The sequence below is a fragment of the Microtus oregoni genome, unplaced genomic scaffold, assembly GCF_018167655.1.
Source record: "Microtus oregoni isolate MIOR12 unplaced genomic scaffold, Mior012 000056F_ref0000123, whole genome shotgun sequence".
Classification (NCBI taxonomy): Eukaryota; Metazoa; Chordata; class Mammalia; order Rodentia; family Cricetidae; genus Microtus; species Microtus oregoni.
This window is the reverse complement of record NW_024543832.1, coordinates 397844-413152: the sequence shown is the minus strand read 5'-3', so window position 1 is coordinate 413152 and position 15309 is coordinate 397844. Positions and strand designations below refer to the sequence as shown.

Genomic DNA, 15309 nt, shown 5'->3' with positions numbered 1-15309 from the left:
TGGACCGTGGGACTGCAGTGTAATGAGAACCTCGCTGGTGCAGGCAGCTCTTGCATTGTCTGCCTAGAGGTTCTTGCTGCCTTCTTCCATCAGCTCTGGACTGGGTGGGCACTGTGGGAGTGCTAAGTGGGCACAGCACCAGGCCTGACCAGTGCAACTGCCAGAAACTGGGCCCAGAGGAAGCTGGGTACCTAAGCTGCTCTGCTGAACTCAGTCAAGAGCTGCTCTTCCAGAAGGTTCTGCATATTTCTGCCTTTCTGTTAAGCAGCTGGAGATTTTTCTGGTTGAAAAACAAGACAACTGCTGAAATCTCAGAGGTGCCCTGGTAAGCCAAGCTTAGAGTAGGGGATGCACCAGTGCTTCCGTGGGAATAGCTGGGAAATGTTAGTTGTGTATTGGCTTGTTGGGAATAATTAACAAATTTAATTTCAGCTCAAGCGGCCATGTTTGAGGAGTGAATTGAAGATTCTTGAGGCTGCAGTGTTGGAAACAAGGGGGCATATTGTTAGAGACTGAGACGGTACTTGGAGTGATGTGACATGCCTCAGCTCCCACATGCCCACTCCCTTCTATAGTGTGGAAACAGAGGAAAAACTATCAAAACACCTGCTTAAGGCAGATTGATTCGGGACCAGGGGTCAACAGAGATCCCATTACGGGTGGGGGTTTGTGGCTATGGAGCAGACAGGGCCAGAATCACTGAGAAGACATGAGGATCTGGAAGACTAGAGTCTACGTGGGACAGAGGCACATGAGGAGCACAAATGGTGAGGCTCTTTCTAAACAGATTGGGTAGGGAGTTTGCTGTCTTTGAATGTTACAAGGACATGTTCATCAAAAGCTGGAAATGGCCGGGCGGTGGTGGCGCACGCCTTTAATCCCAGCACTCGGGAGGCAGAGGCAGGCGGATCTCTGTAAGTTCGAGACCAGCCTGGTCTACAGAGCTAGTGCCAGGACAGGCTCCAAAGCCACAGAGAAACCCTGTCTCGAAAAACCAAAAAAAAAAAAAAAAAAAAAAAAAGCTGGAAATGGAACAGTGATAGGGTTGGGTCAGTACTGAGTGTTTGAAGCCATCTTGAAAGCTCCAGACCTCAGTCCCTTTATTTTCACCAGTAATTGCATTTATCTATGCCCCACCCCACATTGTGATATTTGAACACTTGTGCTGTGGGTGTCAGAGGTCGGAGATTGGGACAGAACTGTGTAAAGATTTAATATTTCCTGTCTCTGTCCTTCTCCCTTCTCTCACCTCTCATCTTTCTCTGCCTGTTTTTTGTCACCTGCACCTGAGAGCCCACTTGGCTGGGTAGGAACCAATTCTCTGGGTCTGTCTAGGCAAATCATGCAAAGATGAATCTGGTCACAAGGAGGCATCTGAGATCTGCTCTGTGCTCTACTCTTAAGAAATGATTTAAGACTTTTGTGTAAGCAGTCTTTATCTAGGGATTATGCATTCATTAGGTGTGGGTAAAGAAGCTATAATTTTTTAAACAAAATTTGTCTTATTTTTTTAACAAAAGGATTATATTAAAACCTATACGTGGGTAAGTTTATTTTGCCACAACATACTATATATGCGATTCAACCCTTGTTTAGAATATACTATATATGTTGCTTGGATTTAACCCTTGTTTAAAAAAATAGATCTTTTAGGAAAACATTTGAAACAACAACCATATGACTGATGGAGGAAGGTCATTGGCTAATAAAGGCACTGCCCTGGCCCATTTTATTGGTTAGAGGATAGGTGGGAGGAGAAAACAGGACAGAACTCTGGGAGGAAGAGGAAGTGAGCTCAGAGACCCCACAGCTCTGCTCTCCGGAGCAGACACCTGAGAGAGACGCCATGCCCCGCTCCGGGCATGAAGCTCCGACCCAGGATGGACTAGGCTAGAATCTCTCCTGGTAAGCGCACCTTGGGGTGCCATACACAGATGATTAGAAATGGGCTAAATTAAGATGTGAGAATTAGCCAGTAAGGGCTAGGGCTAAAGGGCCAAGCAGTGATTAAATGAATACAATTTGTGTGTTGTTATTTCGGGGCATAAGCTAGCAGAGCAGACAGCCGGGGTGCTGGGGACGCAGCCACGCCGCCCTTATTACTTCATATGGCGCCCACGTGGACAACTGCTTCCACATAAAGCCTGAGACAGCTTGGGAAGTAATTCTAGAACAAAATGAAAGCATTGTGCCTGGTTTCTTGGTAGCAGCAATTTCTCGGTTCTACTCTGCTTGCTAGAGGCAAGCAAGCGCCTCATCTAAGAGAGGCTTCCTGACTCAGCTTTAGCTGCAAAGCCTGCAGCTCATTAAGAGGTCCTGCCACGAAACACTTAAACAGTGTTGACGAAAAGCTGATCACATGCTTTTCGGTTTTCAGCCATAGCAGGAAAAAAGCTGCGCCATTTAAAAATACCGGCTTTCTGGGCTGTCCTGCCAGGACAAACTCTGACTCTTTTACGCAGGCAGTTTGTGCAGTTTGCAAGCACAGGCTGTTGAAGCTCGCTTGCTGGCTACAGCCAGTACCTCAGCCATGAGGCTGGAAAGCTAAGGAATGGGCTGGATCCAGCTGGCAAAGCCACGCCTTTAATCCTACTGATATTGCTTGGTAAATTAAAGATTCATGTGGTCATAAAAAGAGAGATATACAGTAAAGAGAGATTCAAAGACAAAGAAAATTTTTAAATGGTTTACAGTGTGTTAAAAATATATACAGACTAAAAGTTGAAGTTCTTAAAGTAAAAAACAAAAAAAGAAAGAGAGTTGTGTGTGGTAGCACACGCCTTTAATCCCAGTGCCTAGAAGGCAGAGGCAAACAGACCTCTGTGAGTTCAAGGTGTAGTAGCTTACACCTTTAATCCCAATGCCTGGGAGGCAGAGACAGGCGGATCTCTGAGAGTTCAAAGACAGCCTGGTCTACAGAGTTACTTCAGGTCAAAGACACAGAGAACCTGTCTCAAAAAGCAAAGAGTTAAAAGTAAAAATAAACGAAATCGAGGTTAAAACAAAGCTGTACAAAGATGGAAAATACACAGAAAATCTTGATACTGTATGCTATTATGCTCTCTTTAAATTATTTAAACGCTGAGGAAGGAGCAACAGATGCTAAAAGATATTTATTTATAAATGCTGCTGAACTAATCCAACATAGATATTTTAAAAATGCCTTGAATTTGAAATTTGGATCTAAGGACATGATGCTTTGGAAAGGAGTTTCTTATTTTCTTTTCACAGAGGATGAGACCCTGTTCATTTCTTCTATTCTGATTTGGTATGATGGACCACGCCCTCCTGAAGGGTTGGTGTGAACGCCTTCAAAAAATTGCTTCGCTCAACTGCCAACTGAGATGAAACTAGCACACAGGTTATACCATGAAAGACCTAATTAACGACGCCCCCATTCAGCAGGAAGCAGTTTGGAGAGAAATAACTACGCCCATATTCCCAAAAAATGTTTATAAATGTTCTTTTACATTTAAAGGGGGATATGATATAGATATGAATAATTTGCATTAATATAGATTTTGCTTTATTGATAGAGATTTATGGTCAATTTTGTTATATGTATAAGTGTTTCTGATTTTGATTAAGGTATTGTGATTGTGTAGTTCATTTAAATATGTACTATATAATTAAGAAATATAGGTTGTTAATGGATAATCATCGATAATAGTAAAGCTTGTAGTCATGTTAGTTAGATTTTCTAGATATATAGTGATATATTTTAGATAGACATTCTTCATGTCTTTCAAAGATTACAGAATAGGACATTTAATGTTTTAATAACTGAGGACTTTTCATAACAATGAGACACTCTGCTCCTGGCAGCACCAATCTACTTCAAGAGGAAGATGGGCATCGAAGAGGCTCGTTATGGAGTTTTGATAGCCATTTGGGCAAGAAACTGCTCTTGCCTGGACTATTGCATAAACTGGACACAGAGAACCCGCAGAGAGAGGACTACTGAACTTGCCTAAAGGTGAGATGATCTTTCGGGGTTCCTGATTCGTGAAGGAGTCTGCAAGACATTCTGCAGGATACAACAGATAGTGACTGAACAGACTTTGAATTTTCCTGCTTTATGGAAATGTCTGCTGGATACCATGGGCCTGAAGGCTGAAGATGGATGCCCCAACGGTACAAAAGAACTTTGGGTGACTGTCCAGGCAGCGAGATGTCTTTGTCATTTCTAGAGTTTGAAGTTTCTTAGTTCTTGTTTACTTAGGTAATATATCTTTCTGGAGTCTTTGATGGAATTAAGAATAGTTAGTTATAGTTATAGTTTTCCTTAGTTATGATAAAGATTATTGTAACTTTTACTTGATAACTGCTTTGTTATATGTAATTTTGCTATGTTAAAGCCTTTTTTTTGTTTAAACCGAAAAAGGGGAAATGATGGAGGAAGGTCATTGGCTAATAAAGGCACTGCCCTGGCCCATTTTATTGGTTAGAGGATAGGTGGGAGGAGAAAACAGGACAGAACTCTGGGAGGAAGAGGAAGTGAGCTCAGAGACCCCACAGCTCTGCTCTCCGGAGCAGACACCTGAGAGAGACGCCATGCCCCGCTCCGGGCATGAAGCTCCGACCCAGGATGGACTAGGCTAGAATCTCTCCTGGTAAGCGCACCTTGGGGTGCCATACACAGATGATTAGAAATGGGCTAAATTAAGATGTGAGAATTAGCCAGTAAGGGCTAGGGCTAAAGGGCCAAGCAGTGATTAAATGAATACAATTTGTGTGTTGTTATTTCGGGGCATAAGCTAGCAGAGCAGACAGCCGGGGTGCTGGGGACGCAGCCACGCCGCCCTTATTACTTCATATGACTGTCCTCCATTTTGACTGATGACCTCATCAAGATAAAAACAAACATAATTGGCAGCCATTTTTACTAACATTAAAGAGTATATGCCATGTGATTTCACCAACTTAAGATGGCCATGTGGCATAAAGTGACAATTACAAAACTTCTCAGCCCTACTGAGGCCCCAGTTTATCATTGGATTTGTACTTAAACTAAGGAAGCAACAGTAAGTCTCTGACTATTTTGTATTAGGGTAGGTTTTGTATAATAAAAAAATCCCTAAATTTATAAAGGCATACTTATATTAACAGAAGCTGACTTAGAATTTTATACCTAGCTACTTATATCTTTGCTAATTGTTTAACACCAGGCTTCTAGAAAATTTAGGTAAGTAACAACACATGTATGACAAGTAAGTTATGTTGGATAAATAAGATTTCTAAATCCCTAGGTTCTACGTTTACAATAATATTTGTCTAACTTCTTTGTCTTTGCTATCTTTGTTAAGTTTTAGCTCTTTGGATAAACTAAGACATATCAAAGCAAAAACAAAAACAAGAATATATACAAAAGAACCCCGGGATAGCCTATAGTGGTACACTATCAAAAGATCAGGAGAGTTCTTATGGTGTAAAGTTTTATTTTGATGCTAGAAGTAATTCAGTTAAATGTTCAAATCTTTTTTTTTCCTGAAAAAGGTTTTTCCTGTGAATGGACCTAGCTGTCCTGGAACTTGCTCTTGTAGACAAGGCTGACCTTGAACCCACAGAGATCTGCCTTCTGCCTCCACATGCTGGGATTAAACACATGTACCACCACTGCCCAGCTTCAACTCAAATTTTTAAAGTTCAAACTTAACAAGGATAAAGCTGTAAGATTCTAGTCTTATAAAAGCTACCAACTTAAACTGTTAAAGATAATTCAAATATACAATTTAATGTGTTTTGCCATTAAGCCTAAAGTAAGTAACTAAATTAGTTATACTTAATAGATAATGGTACTCGAATTCTTCAGAGATCTGAGGAATATGACATTTAAACTGTTTTATGAAAAATCTTCCCATAATAGATATGCCCATACCTAGTGGGAACCCTATAGTCTCCAAAGAAGACAGATGGGGCACAACAACTCTACCTGAATTTGTAACACTAACCACTGGGAAAGACTGTCCCATGCCTTGCCTTGCTACCAGGGCTCTGCACAAACTGTGGACAGCTATGTGTCCATTGCCTACTCTGTCTGCTCAAAGTAAGGCCAGTTTTCCAAAGTTCCTCCTCCACAGGAAAATCCTGTAGTCAAAGACCCAGGCCACTCTGTGTGGTAGTTGAGACCTACAACTACTGTCCACACAGAAGTCATAGTTACCATGGAGCCTAGGGAAACTGTCTGGGTAGTAGGTACATCTCTGTCATTTTAATTACTACATAGGCCATTTGGATTTTACTTCCTGCTATGTTATCCTTCTCAGATCTCTGATGATGTTGACAGACTAACTGTAGCTTTGGCAGCTTAACATCAACAAGCATTAGTGCTTCCTCCCCAAAGGGTTCACTTAAATCAGGCTTCAGGGACTCACTTTCCTGGACTCCAGCTGAGAAAGGCTGTTGACCTTATTCCAAGCCTCCAAGAGGAGATACACTCAAAAACAGATTTCAATGGAACTTTTTGCTATTCTTTTAATTAAAGAAATTTGTCAGGACCGCAAGGGGTCCGTCCACCCACTGAGACAATGGGACTGATCTAATGGGAGCTCACCAAGGCCAGCTGGACTGGGACTGATGGAGCATGTGATCAAACTGGACTCTCTGAATGTGGCTGACAATGAGGGCAGACTGAGAAGCCAAGGACAATGGCACTGAGTTTTGATTCTACTGCATGGACTGGCCTTGTGGGAGCCTAGTCTGTTTGGATGCTCCCCTTCCTAGACCTGGAAAGAGGGCGAGGACCTTGGACTTCCCACAGGGCAGGGAACCCTGACTGCTCTTAGGACTGGAGAGGGAGGGGGAAGGGAGTGGAAGGGAAATGGGAGGAGGGGAGGAGGTGGAAATTTTTAATAAATTAATTAAAAAAGAATGGGAAAAGGAAAAAAAGAATTTAGGAAAATTTTTACTATTCTCCATACCTATTTTAGTCACTATCATACCTTTCATTGAATATATGTCTTTATAAATAATGTTTAAGTTTTCAAAAAAAATAAAATAAAAATGAAGAAAATGTTAAAAAAAAAGACGTTTGCTTTGCAATGACTGCTCTCAGAATCAACCGCTTGTGTCTCATGGTAAATTTGAATAGGAAAAGTTTAAAGTTTATGCAAATTTGGAGGGTCTCAGAGAGTTCTCTAAAGTTTATAAATAAAAGTTGTAATGGTCTGAGGCTATGAAAGCTTAAGGAAGTGGAGAGAGTCTCGAGAAGTATTTTAATGTGCGTAGCAAGTTCTAAAGGTCTACGTAAATGGTTTAAGGCATATGAAAAATAAAAAGTTTCGTATTCCTTTCTTCCTTGCTATGCTATTGTTATACTAAAACTTTCAATTGTTTTTTTATTTACAAAAAGAGATAAATGGTTGAGATATAAAAGCATTACCACTGATTTAATCTATACTGAGATTAAAGTAGATATATGCTGTTGAATCAGAGTAAAAACTTGGAACCCAAAAATGATTCTAGGTTAGCAGCATTAGCTCTCTTTCCAGAGGGCTGGATGTATGGATTGGACAGTAATGTTTGCAGTAAAACTGAGATGCACTTTTAAACTTTACCAGATTATCCCAACTCCTTTGACCGATGCTGAAATTTTGGCTTTAGAAGTTTCAGTCAGACTCCAGATAAATACTTCCAAGTTTTGCTACCTACTTATTGCTGGCAGTGGGATATCTCTCTCTCCACCTCTGGTCTTGAGGCTTCCCTCTTCCTTCTATCAGGACAGTGGGCTTGAAAGTTTCAATGTGCATCCAAGTTACAAATTTTCCCCTAAACTCCCTAACTTTACCTTTTGTCCCTAGTTTATATCTGATCTAGCAGATTTCCAATAGACTAAAGCCTCCAAACTCACCAGCCTTAGGTGCTTCTGACAGAATTCCAACCAGGCTGAGCCTCTGCCTCTAGACTGCTCCACAGCAGCCTGCACTTCCCTAAGATGGTCCTGCTGAAGTCATTGAGGGTAGGGAGGAAGCTGATTCTGGAAGGTAGGCAGTCCTTCGTTGACTAACATTCCTGCCTTTTGTTTATTGTGAAAGGTAAGGAAATAGGAAGAGGTGAATGGTGAGGTAGGAGTGAGGGTGCCATGCTCTTTTCTGCTTCCTGTTGTCTGGGGCATCAATAACGTTGAGGACCCAATAAAGCTGGGGTTGGAGGATGTGTGGAGAGGATGGGAGGAGAGGAGGGAGTCGGAACTTGGATTGTTGTGCTTTAAAAAATCTAATAAGAAAAGAAAAGAAAAGAAAAGAAAAGAAAAGAAAAGAAGGGCATTGGAAGTGTCCCTGCTGGTACTGATTTGAAATCTGAGTGATGAACTGTAAGCTGAAGCATGACATTGCACAATGCACCCATCTATTCCAGACTCTTTCCTGGAGTGTGGTGCCCACAGTGATAATCAGGGTTGGTTAAAGAAAATTCAGAGACAGTGCAGATGAGGGATGAAGTCTCAGGGGGCTCTACCAGGCCAGTTCCTGGCTCCTGCATCTGCACTCGGAACAGGATCCTGAGGAGATATAGCATCACCATCACTCAAGCACAACAAAAACATAAGCTGATATCCCTCACCTGAGCCCCCAAGACATCAGAGCAAGGTGTGGCCACCAGGTAGATAAGCAGCATCAGGACAGCCATGCTCTGATGGAGGCTTCTGTGAGGAGACAGCTGCTCCTCAGACAGGGGCTGGGATTTCACTCTGAGTAGGCAGAGGCAGAGTCTTCATTGTTCCCACAAAGCTGAGTGATTTGGAGACACATCTCAGGGACATTCTCCTGCTTTCTGTCTACTTTCTTTAGTTTCAGGCAGATAGAGATTGGCATAATTCACACTGTGAAGGTGCTGGGGAAAATCTGTGTTTTATAATCAACATGTTTTGTTTCATAATATTTGGTGCTAGGAAATCCATGACAAAGATTGCTGGAAATCCAGCATTTCCACTGTACTCTGTGTTACATCAAGGACATTTTTGTGTTGGCTAATCAACTCTTTGGGGATTCAGACAAGGGCACTGATCCCAGCCATATGGACTTAGCACTTGTGAGCAGACAGGAATAACCAGAGCATGAAAACACTCCTACAGTTTATTCCCTAAATCCAGGCTCTTGATGCAAACACCAGCAAGAATTTTCACACATTACTGCCGTGGTGACATTATTGTAGGCAACAGGTAATGAAGTTGAAGTTGTGGTACAACAAGATACTACAGTTTTGTTGGGAATGAACATGGTATAAGCTATCAATTCTATCAAATCTTATTATTTCTGCTAAAATGTTGTGAGTACTTACTTAAGAAACATACTCATTTGAGTATTACACAGCAGGAAAAAAATAACGGCATCTTGAATTTTGCAGGCAAATGGATGGAGCTAGAAAACATCATTTTTAGTGACGTAACCCGTGTTGTAATAAAGGTGGCGAGCCGCTTCCCTCCACCCAGCTAGTTTTACCCAAAATAATTACACGGAAACTGTATTCATTTAAACACTGCTTGGCCCATTAGTTCGAGCCTCTTACTGGCTAGCTCTTACATATTGATCTAACCCATTTCTAGTAATCTGTGTAGCCCACGAGGTGGCTTACCAGGGAAGATCTTAACCTGCGGCTGTGTCGGGTGGGAGAATCATGGCGACTCCTTGACTCAGCTTCTTTCTCCCAGCATTTTGTTCTGTCTACTCCGCCTACCTAATTTTCTGTCCTATCAGAGGCCAAGCAGTTTCTTTAACCAATGGAACAACAGATAGAAAGATGACCCTCCTCCATCAAACCCGGACCCAGAAGGATAATTATCACAAGTACTCACTAATAAGTGGTTTTTAAACATAAAAGCAAAGAAAACTAGCCTATAGATCACAATCCCAGAGAACCTAGACAGCAATGAGTACCCTAAGAGAGACATATAAAGATCTAGTCTACATGGGTAGTAGAAAAAGACAACATCTCCTGAGTAAACTGGGAGCATGGGCACCTTGGGAGAGGGTTGAAAGGGAGGGGAGAGGCAGAGAGGGGAGCACAGAAAAATGTAGAGCTCAATAAAAATCAATTGAAAAATAAAAAAGAAATGTACTAATTTGAAGCAGAAAGCCTGTCTATCAAAGATCATTCTCCATGCAGAACAACCAACCATATAGATGTGTTCATGCACCAATACAGCACTCTCAACTTAGCCTTGAAAATTCCTTACTGTGAGCATTGACCTGTGCATTGTAGGCATTTGAAAGCACCGGTGGTGTCTACTGACAAGAGGCCAACAAAATTCCTCCGTAACTGACACTACCCAGATCATGTGCAGACACAGATGAATGCCCTCTAGTGGAGAGCAGCACAGCTACAGTAATGTGTGGCCACCCATAGAACAGTTGGTCACATTCCCAAGCCATTCTCTGCAAAGGTTTTGTGTTAATAAAGCAAGGACATGCTCATCAGGATAAGTAGATCCACAGAGGCATCTGAAGCTGAAGTGTGTGTGCAGTGAAGAGAGACATCATTCTTGTCCTTGTTAGCTTTCAATGTGACCACTAATGACAGGGTGAGGACTTCTGAGTATCTAGCCAAACTTTTATTAAGATGTATTGCTGTGGGGCTGGAGAGATACTTCAGAGGTTAAGAGCAATGGCTGCTCTCCCAGAGGTCCTGAGTTCAATTCCAAGCAACCACATGGTGACTCACAACCATGTGTAATGAGTTCTGGTGCCTTTTTCTGGTGTGCAGGCATACATACAGACAGAACACTGTGTACATAATAAATAAATATTTTTATTAATTAAAAAAAATTATTAGTTTACGTCCTGATCACAGTTTCCCCTCAGTCCTCTTCTCCTATTACTTCCCTCCACCTCCCACTTCTGCCCCTATCTACTTCTCCCTCTCCATTCAGAATTGAAGGCCTTCCGTGGGTGTCACCAAAGTTCCTTCCCCATATCCCATATGCATCGAGAGTAGGCAAGGAAACCTAGCCTGGGAAATAGATGCCCAAAAGCAGCTTAATCACCAAGAATAGGTCCTGATCCCACAGCTAGGAGTCCCACAAACAGACATGCAAAGGGCCTAGACTGGTCTCATGCAGGCTCCCTAGCTGTTAGTTCAGAGTCCTTGAACTCCCAAGAGCTCGGGTAAGTTGTCTGTCAATTTCCTTGTCAAGACCTTGACATTCCTGACTAGCACAATTCTTTTTCCTCTGTTCATAGCACTCCTGAAGCTTATCCCAGTGCTTGCCTGTGTATTTCTGCATCTTCTTCCATCAGTTACTAGATGATGGTTCTATGATGACAATTAGGGTAATCACCTACCTGATTACAGGAGATGGTCAGTTTAGGCACTCTCCTCATTATTCCTAGGAGTCTTAGCTAGGGTCATCTGTGTGGATTTCTGGGAGTTTCCCTGGCAGCAGGTTTTTCCTTAACCCTGAGATGGAAACCCCTAGCAAGACATCTCTACCATTACTCTTCTCCTCTGTCCCACCTTCAACTTACCCAACCCAATCACTCATGTTCCCATACCCCTGTACACCACAATACCCACCCCTCAGTTTACCCATGGGATCTCTTCTATTTCCTCTTCCCAGGAAAATCCATATGTCCTTATTTGGGCTCTTTTTGTTACCTCACCTCTCTGGGGCTCTGAATTGTAGCCTTGTTACCATTTACTTTAGAGTTAATATTCACTTGTGAGTAAGTAAATACTGTGTTTATCTTCCTAAATCAAGGTTATCTCACTCAGGATGATTTTTTTTCTGGTTCTATCAATTTGCTGGCAAATTTCATGATGTCATTTTTTTTTATAACTGAGCAAGACTCCATTGTACATATGTACCACATTTCCTTTACCTTGCTCCTTTTATTGTTCAGTTGAGGGGCATCTAGGTTGTTTCCAGGTTCTAGATATTTATTACAAATAAATCTGCTATGAACATAGTTGAGCAAGTATCCTTGTGGTACAACTGAGCATCCCTTGGGTATATGCCCAAGATTGGTATAACTGGGTCTTGAGGTAGACTGATTCCCAAATTTCTGAGAAAATACCATATTGTACAGCCATTTGAAAAATCAAAATTTTCACTCCCTCCAGCAATGGAGGAGTGTTCCCCTTACTCCATATTATCTCCAACAAAAGTTGTCATCAGTATTTTTGATCTTAGTCATTCTAACAGGTATAAACTGGTATCTCAGACTCACTTTGATTTACATTTCTATGATGACTATGGATGTTGAGCATTCCTTAAACTTTTTTTACAGCAATATAAGATTTTTCTGTTGAAAATTTTCTGTTTAGATCTATGCCCCATTTTTTAAATGATTTATTTGGTTTTTTCATGACTAATTTATTGAGTTCATTATATATTTTAGAGATCGGCCTTCTGTTGGATGTGGAGCTGGTGAAGATATTTTCTCATTCTGTAGGCTGCCATTTTGTCTTATTGACAGTATGTTTGCCTTATAAAAGCTTTTCTGTTTCAGGAGGTACCATTTATTAATTGTCAATCTCGGTGCCTGTACTACTGATGTAGTCATATAGGAAATAGTCTCCTGTGCCAATGCATTCAAGTCTACTTTCCTCTCTTTTATGAGGTTTACTGTAACTAGTTTATGTCGAGGTCTTTAATCCACTTGGACTTGAGTTTTGCCTGGTGATTGATATGGGTTTATTTGTATTCTTGAACATGCCAACATCCAGTTGTGCCAGCAGCTGCCTTTTGACATGAAGAGCCAAGGTTTCTGGTGGTTGACTGATTCTCAGGTCAAGTAGTGTTTTCTCAGCTTAGGTTTGTGGGGACTTGGATGCCTAAATGCATTGTATCCTCCAGTTCTTCTGGCTTGTGTGGGCTTTACTTGTGCCTATGGAGTCTGTTCTTCTTATTGATGTGGGTTGCCAATGGCAATGGAAACTGTTCTTCCAAGTGGTATAGTGGTGCCGATGCCTATAGGGACTGTTGATCTGATGTGGGATACTCTTCTGTATATGTGTTGCTTTTATTGGTTGATGGCTGTTTGGGACAATGACTTACCAGAGTAAAGCCAGGTGGGAAATCAGAACAGAAATAGATAGATAGATGGATAGATAGATACATACATACACACATACATAGAGTAGGAGAACTCAAAGAGAAGACATGTAGTTGCTGAAGAAGAATGGCAGATCCTAACTAGGAACTCACAGCCTTATGGCAATACACTGATTAATAGAAATGGGTGAATTTAAGATGTAAGAGCTAACTAGGATATGCCTAAACTATTGATAGGATAGTGTTGTAATTATTAAAATATTACTGTTGTTCTTCAGATTTTGGTGTCCAGGAAATGGACAAGCTGTCTCCTTTTTCAGTGTTCTTTCAGCTGGAGTAGATAGTGTTTGTATAGGAGCTGCCATTGTTATGGTGGATGCTTGGCAAAGGGAAGGACAATGGGATTGGTGGGTTTGGGTAGCGGATTGAGTCATAGAAACAGACAAAACATGGCCAAATTCTTTTTTAAGGCTACAGTTACTCTCAAAGACAAACCAAACAAAGATGCAACTAAGGAAGAAAATTACAGACCAGTCCCACTCATGAACATTAATTCAAAAATACTCAATAAAATACTGGCAAACTGAATCCAAGAACACAACAAAAAGTTTTCCACTATGCCCAGGTAGGCTTAACCCCAGAGATGCAGGGATGGTTTAACATGTGAAAATCTGTCAATGTAATCCACCATATAAGTAAACTGAAAGAAAAAACACATGATCATCTCATTAGATTCTGAAAAAGCCTTTGACAGAACCCAAAATCTATTCATGGTAAACGTATTAGAGAGATCAGAGATACAAGAGACATACCTAAACATAATAAAAACAATATACAGCAAGACTACAGCCAACATCAAAATAAATTGAGAAAACCAAAGTGATTCCATTAAAATTAGAAGCAAGACAAGGCTGTTCATTCTTTACACTCAATATTCTAGCTACAACAGCAAGACAACAAAAGGAGATCAAGGGGATACAAGTTCAAAAGGAAGAAGTCAAGCTTTGGCCCTTTGAAGATGATATGACAGTATACATAGTTTGTAGGAGGCTGCTTGTTTATTCCCAGCTGCTCAGTCCCGAAATAACCACATAGAAGCTGTGTTAATTAAATCACTGCTTGGCTCATTAGCTCTAGCTTCTTATTGGATAACTCTTACATCTTAATTTAACCTGTTTCTGTTCATCTGTGTATCACCACATGGCTGTGGCTTACCAGGTAAAGTTCCATCTGGTGTCTGTCTTTGGTGGGGCTATATGGCTTCTCCCTGTCTCTGCCTCCTTTCTCCCAGCATTCAGCCTAGCTTTTCCCACCTAGTTCTGTTTAGCAATGCCATAGGCTCAAAACAGTTCTTTATTGATCAATGGTAATCACAGCATAGAGAAGGGAATCCCACCACACATAAGTGACCCTATAAATTCTACCTGGGAACTCCTACAGCTGATAAACATCTTCAGTAGTGTGGCAGGCTACAAGATTAACAATAACAATGACAAATCAGTAGTCCTCCTATATATAAATAATACAGGCGATGAAAGGAGACAGAGACAGAGACCCACACGGGAGCACCGGACAGAAATCTCAAGGTCCAAATCAGGAGCAGAAGGAGACGGAGCACGAGCAAGGAACTCAGGACCACGAGGGGTGCACCCACACACTAAGACAATGGGGATGTTCTATTGGGATCTCACCAAGGCCAGCTGGCCTAGGTCTGAAAAAACATGGGATAAATCCGGACTAGCTGAACATAGCGGACAATGAGGAATACTGAGAATTCAAGAACAATTGCAGTGGGTTTTTGATCCTACTGCACGTACTGGCTTTGTGGGAGCCTAGGCAGTTTGGATGCTCACCTTACGAGACCTGGATAGAGGTGGGCAGTCCTTGGGCTTCCCACAGGTCAGGGAACCCTGATTGCTCTTCGAGCAGATGAGAAAGGGGGAATTGATCGGGGGAGGGGGAGGGAAATGGGAAGCGGTTGTGGGGACGAGGCAGAAATCCTTAATAAATAAATAAATTTAAAAAAAAAAAAATAAAAAAATAAAAACTAAAAAAAAAAAAATAAATAATACAAATATCTTGGGGTGACTCTACTCAAACAAGTTAAAGGCATATATGAGAAGAACTTTAAGTCTACAAAGAAAGAAATTGAAGAAGTTATTAGAAAATGGAAAGATTTCTCCTGCTCATGGATAGGTAGGATTAGCATAGTAAAAAATGGCATTCTTACCAAACTCAATCTATAAATTCAATTCCATCCTCATCAAAATAACAACAAAATTCTTAATAGATCTTGAAAGAGCAATACTCAACTTGAAAAT

General features: G+C 41.2%; 1 gene segment (V, D, J or C); it reads left to right on the top strand.

Moving 5' to 3' along the window:
• Positions 1 to 15309, top strand: part of LOC121438423 — a 359365-nt gene that overhangs the window by 253186 nt on the left and 90870 nt on the right. The window contains 1 exon segment of the C gene segment in view: positions 12885 to 12891. Within this exon segment, the coding sequence occupies positions 12885 to 12891 (7 nt within the window).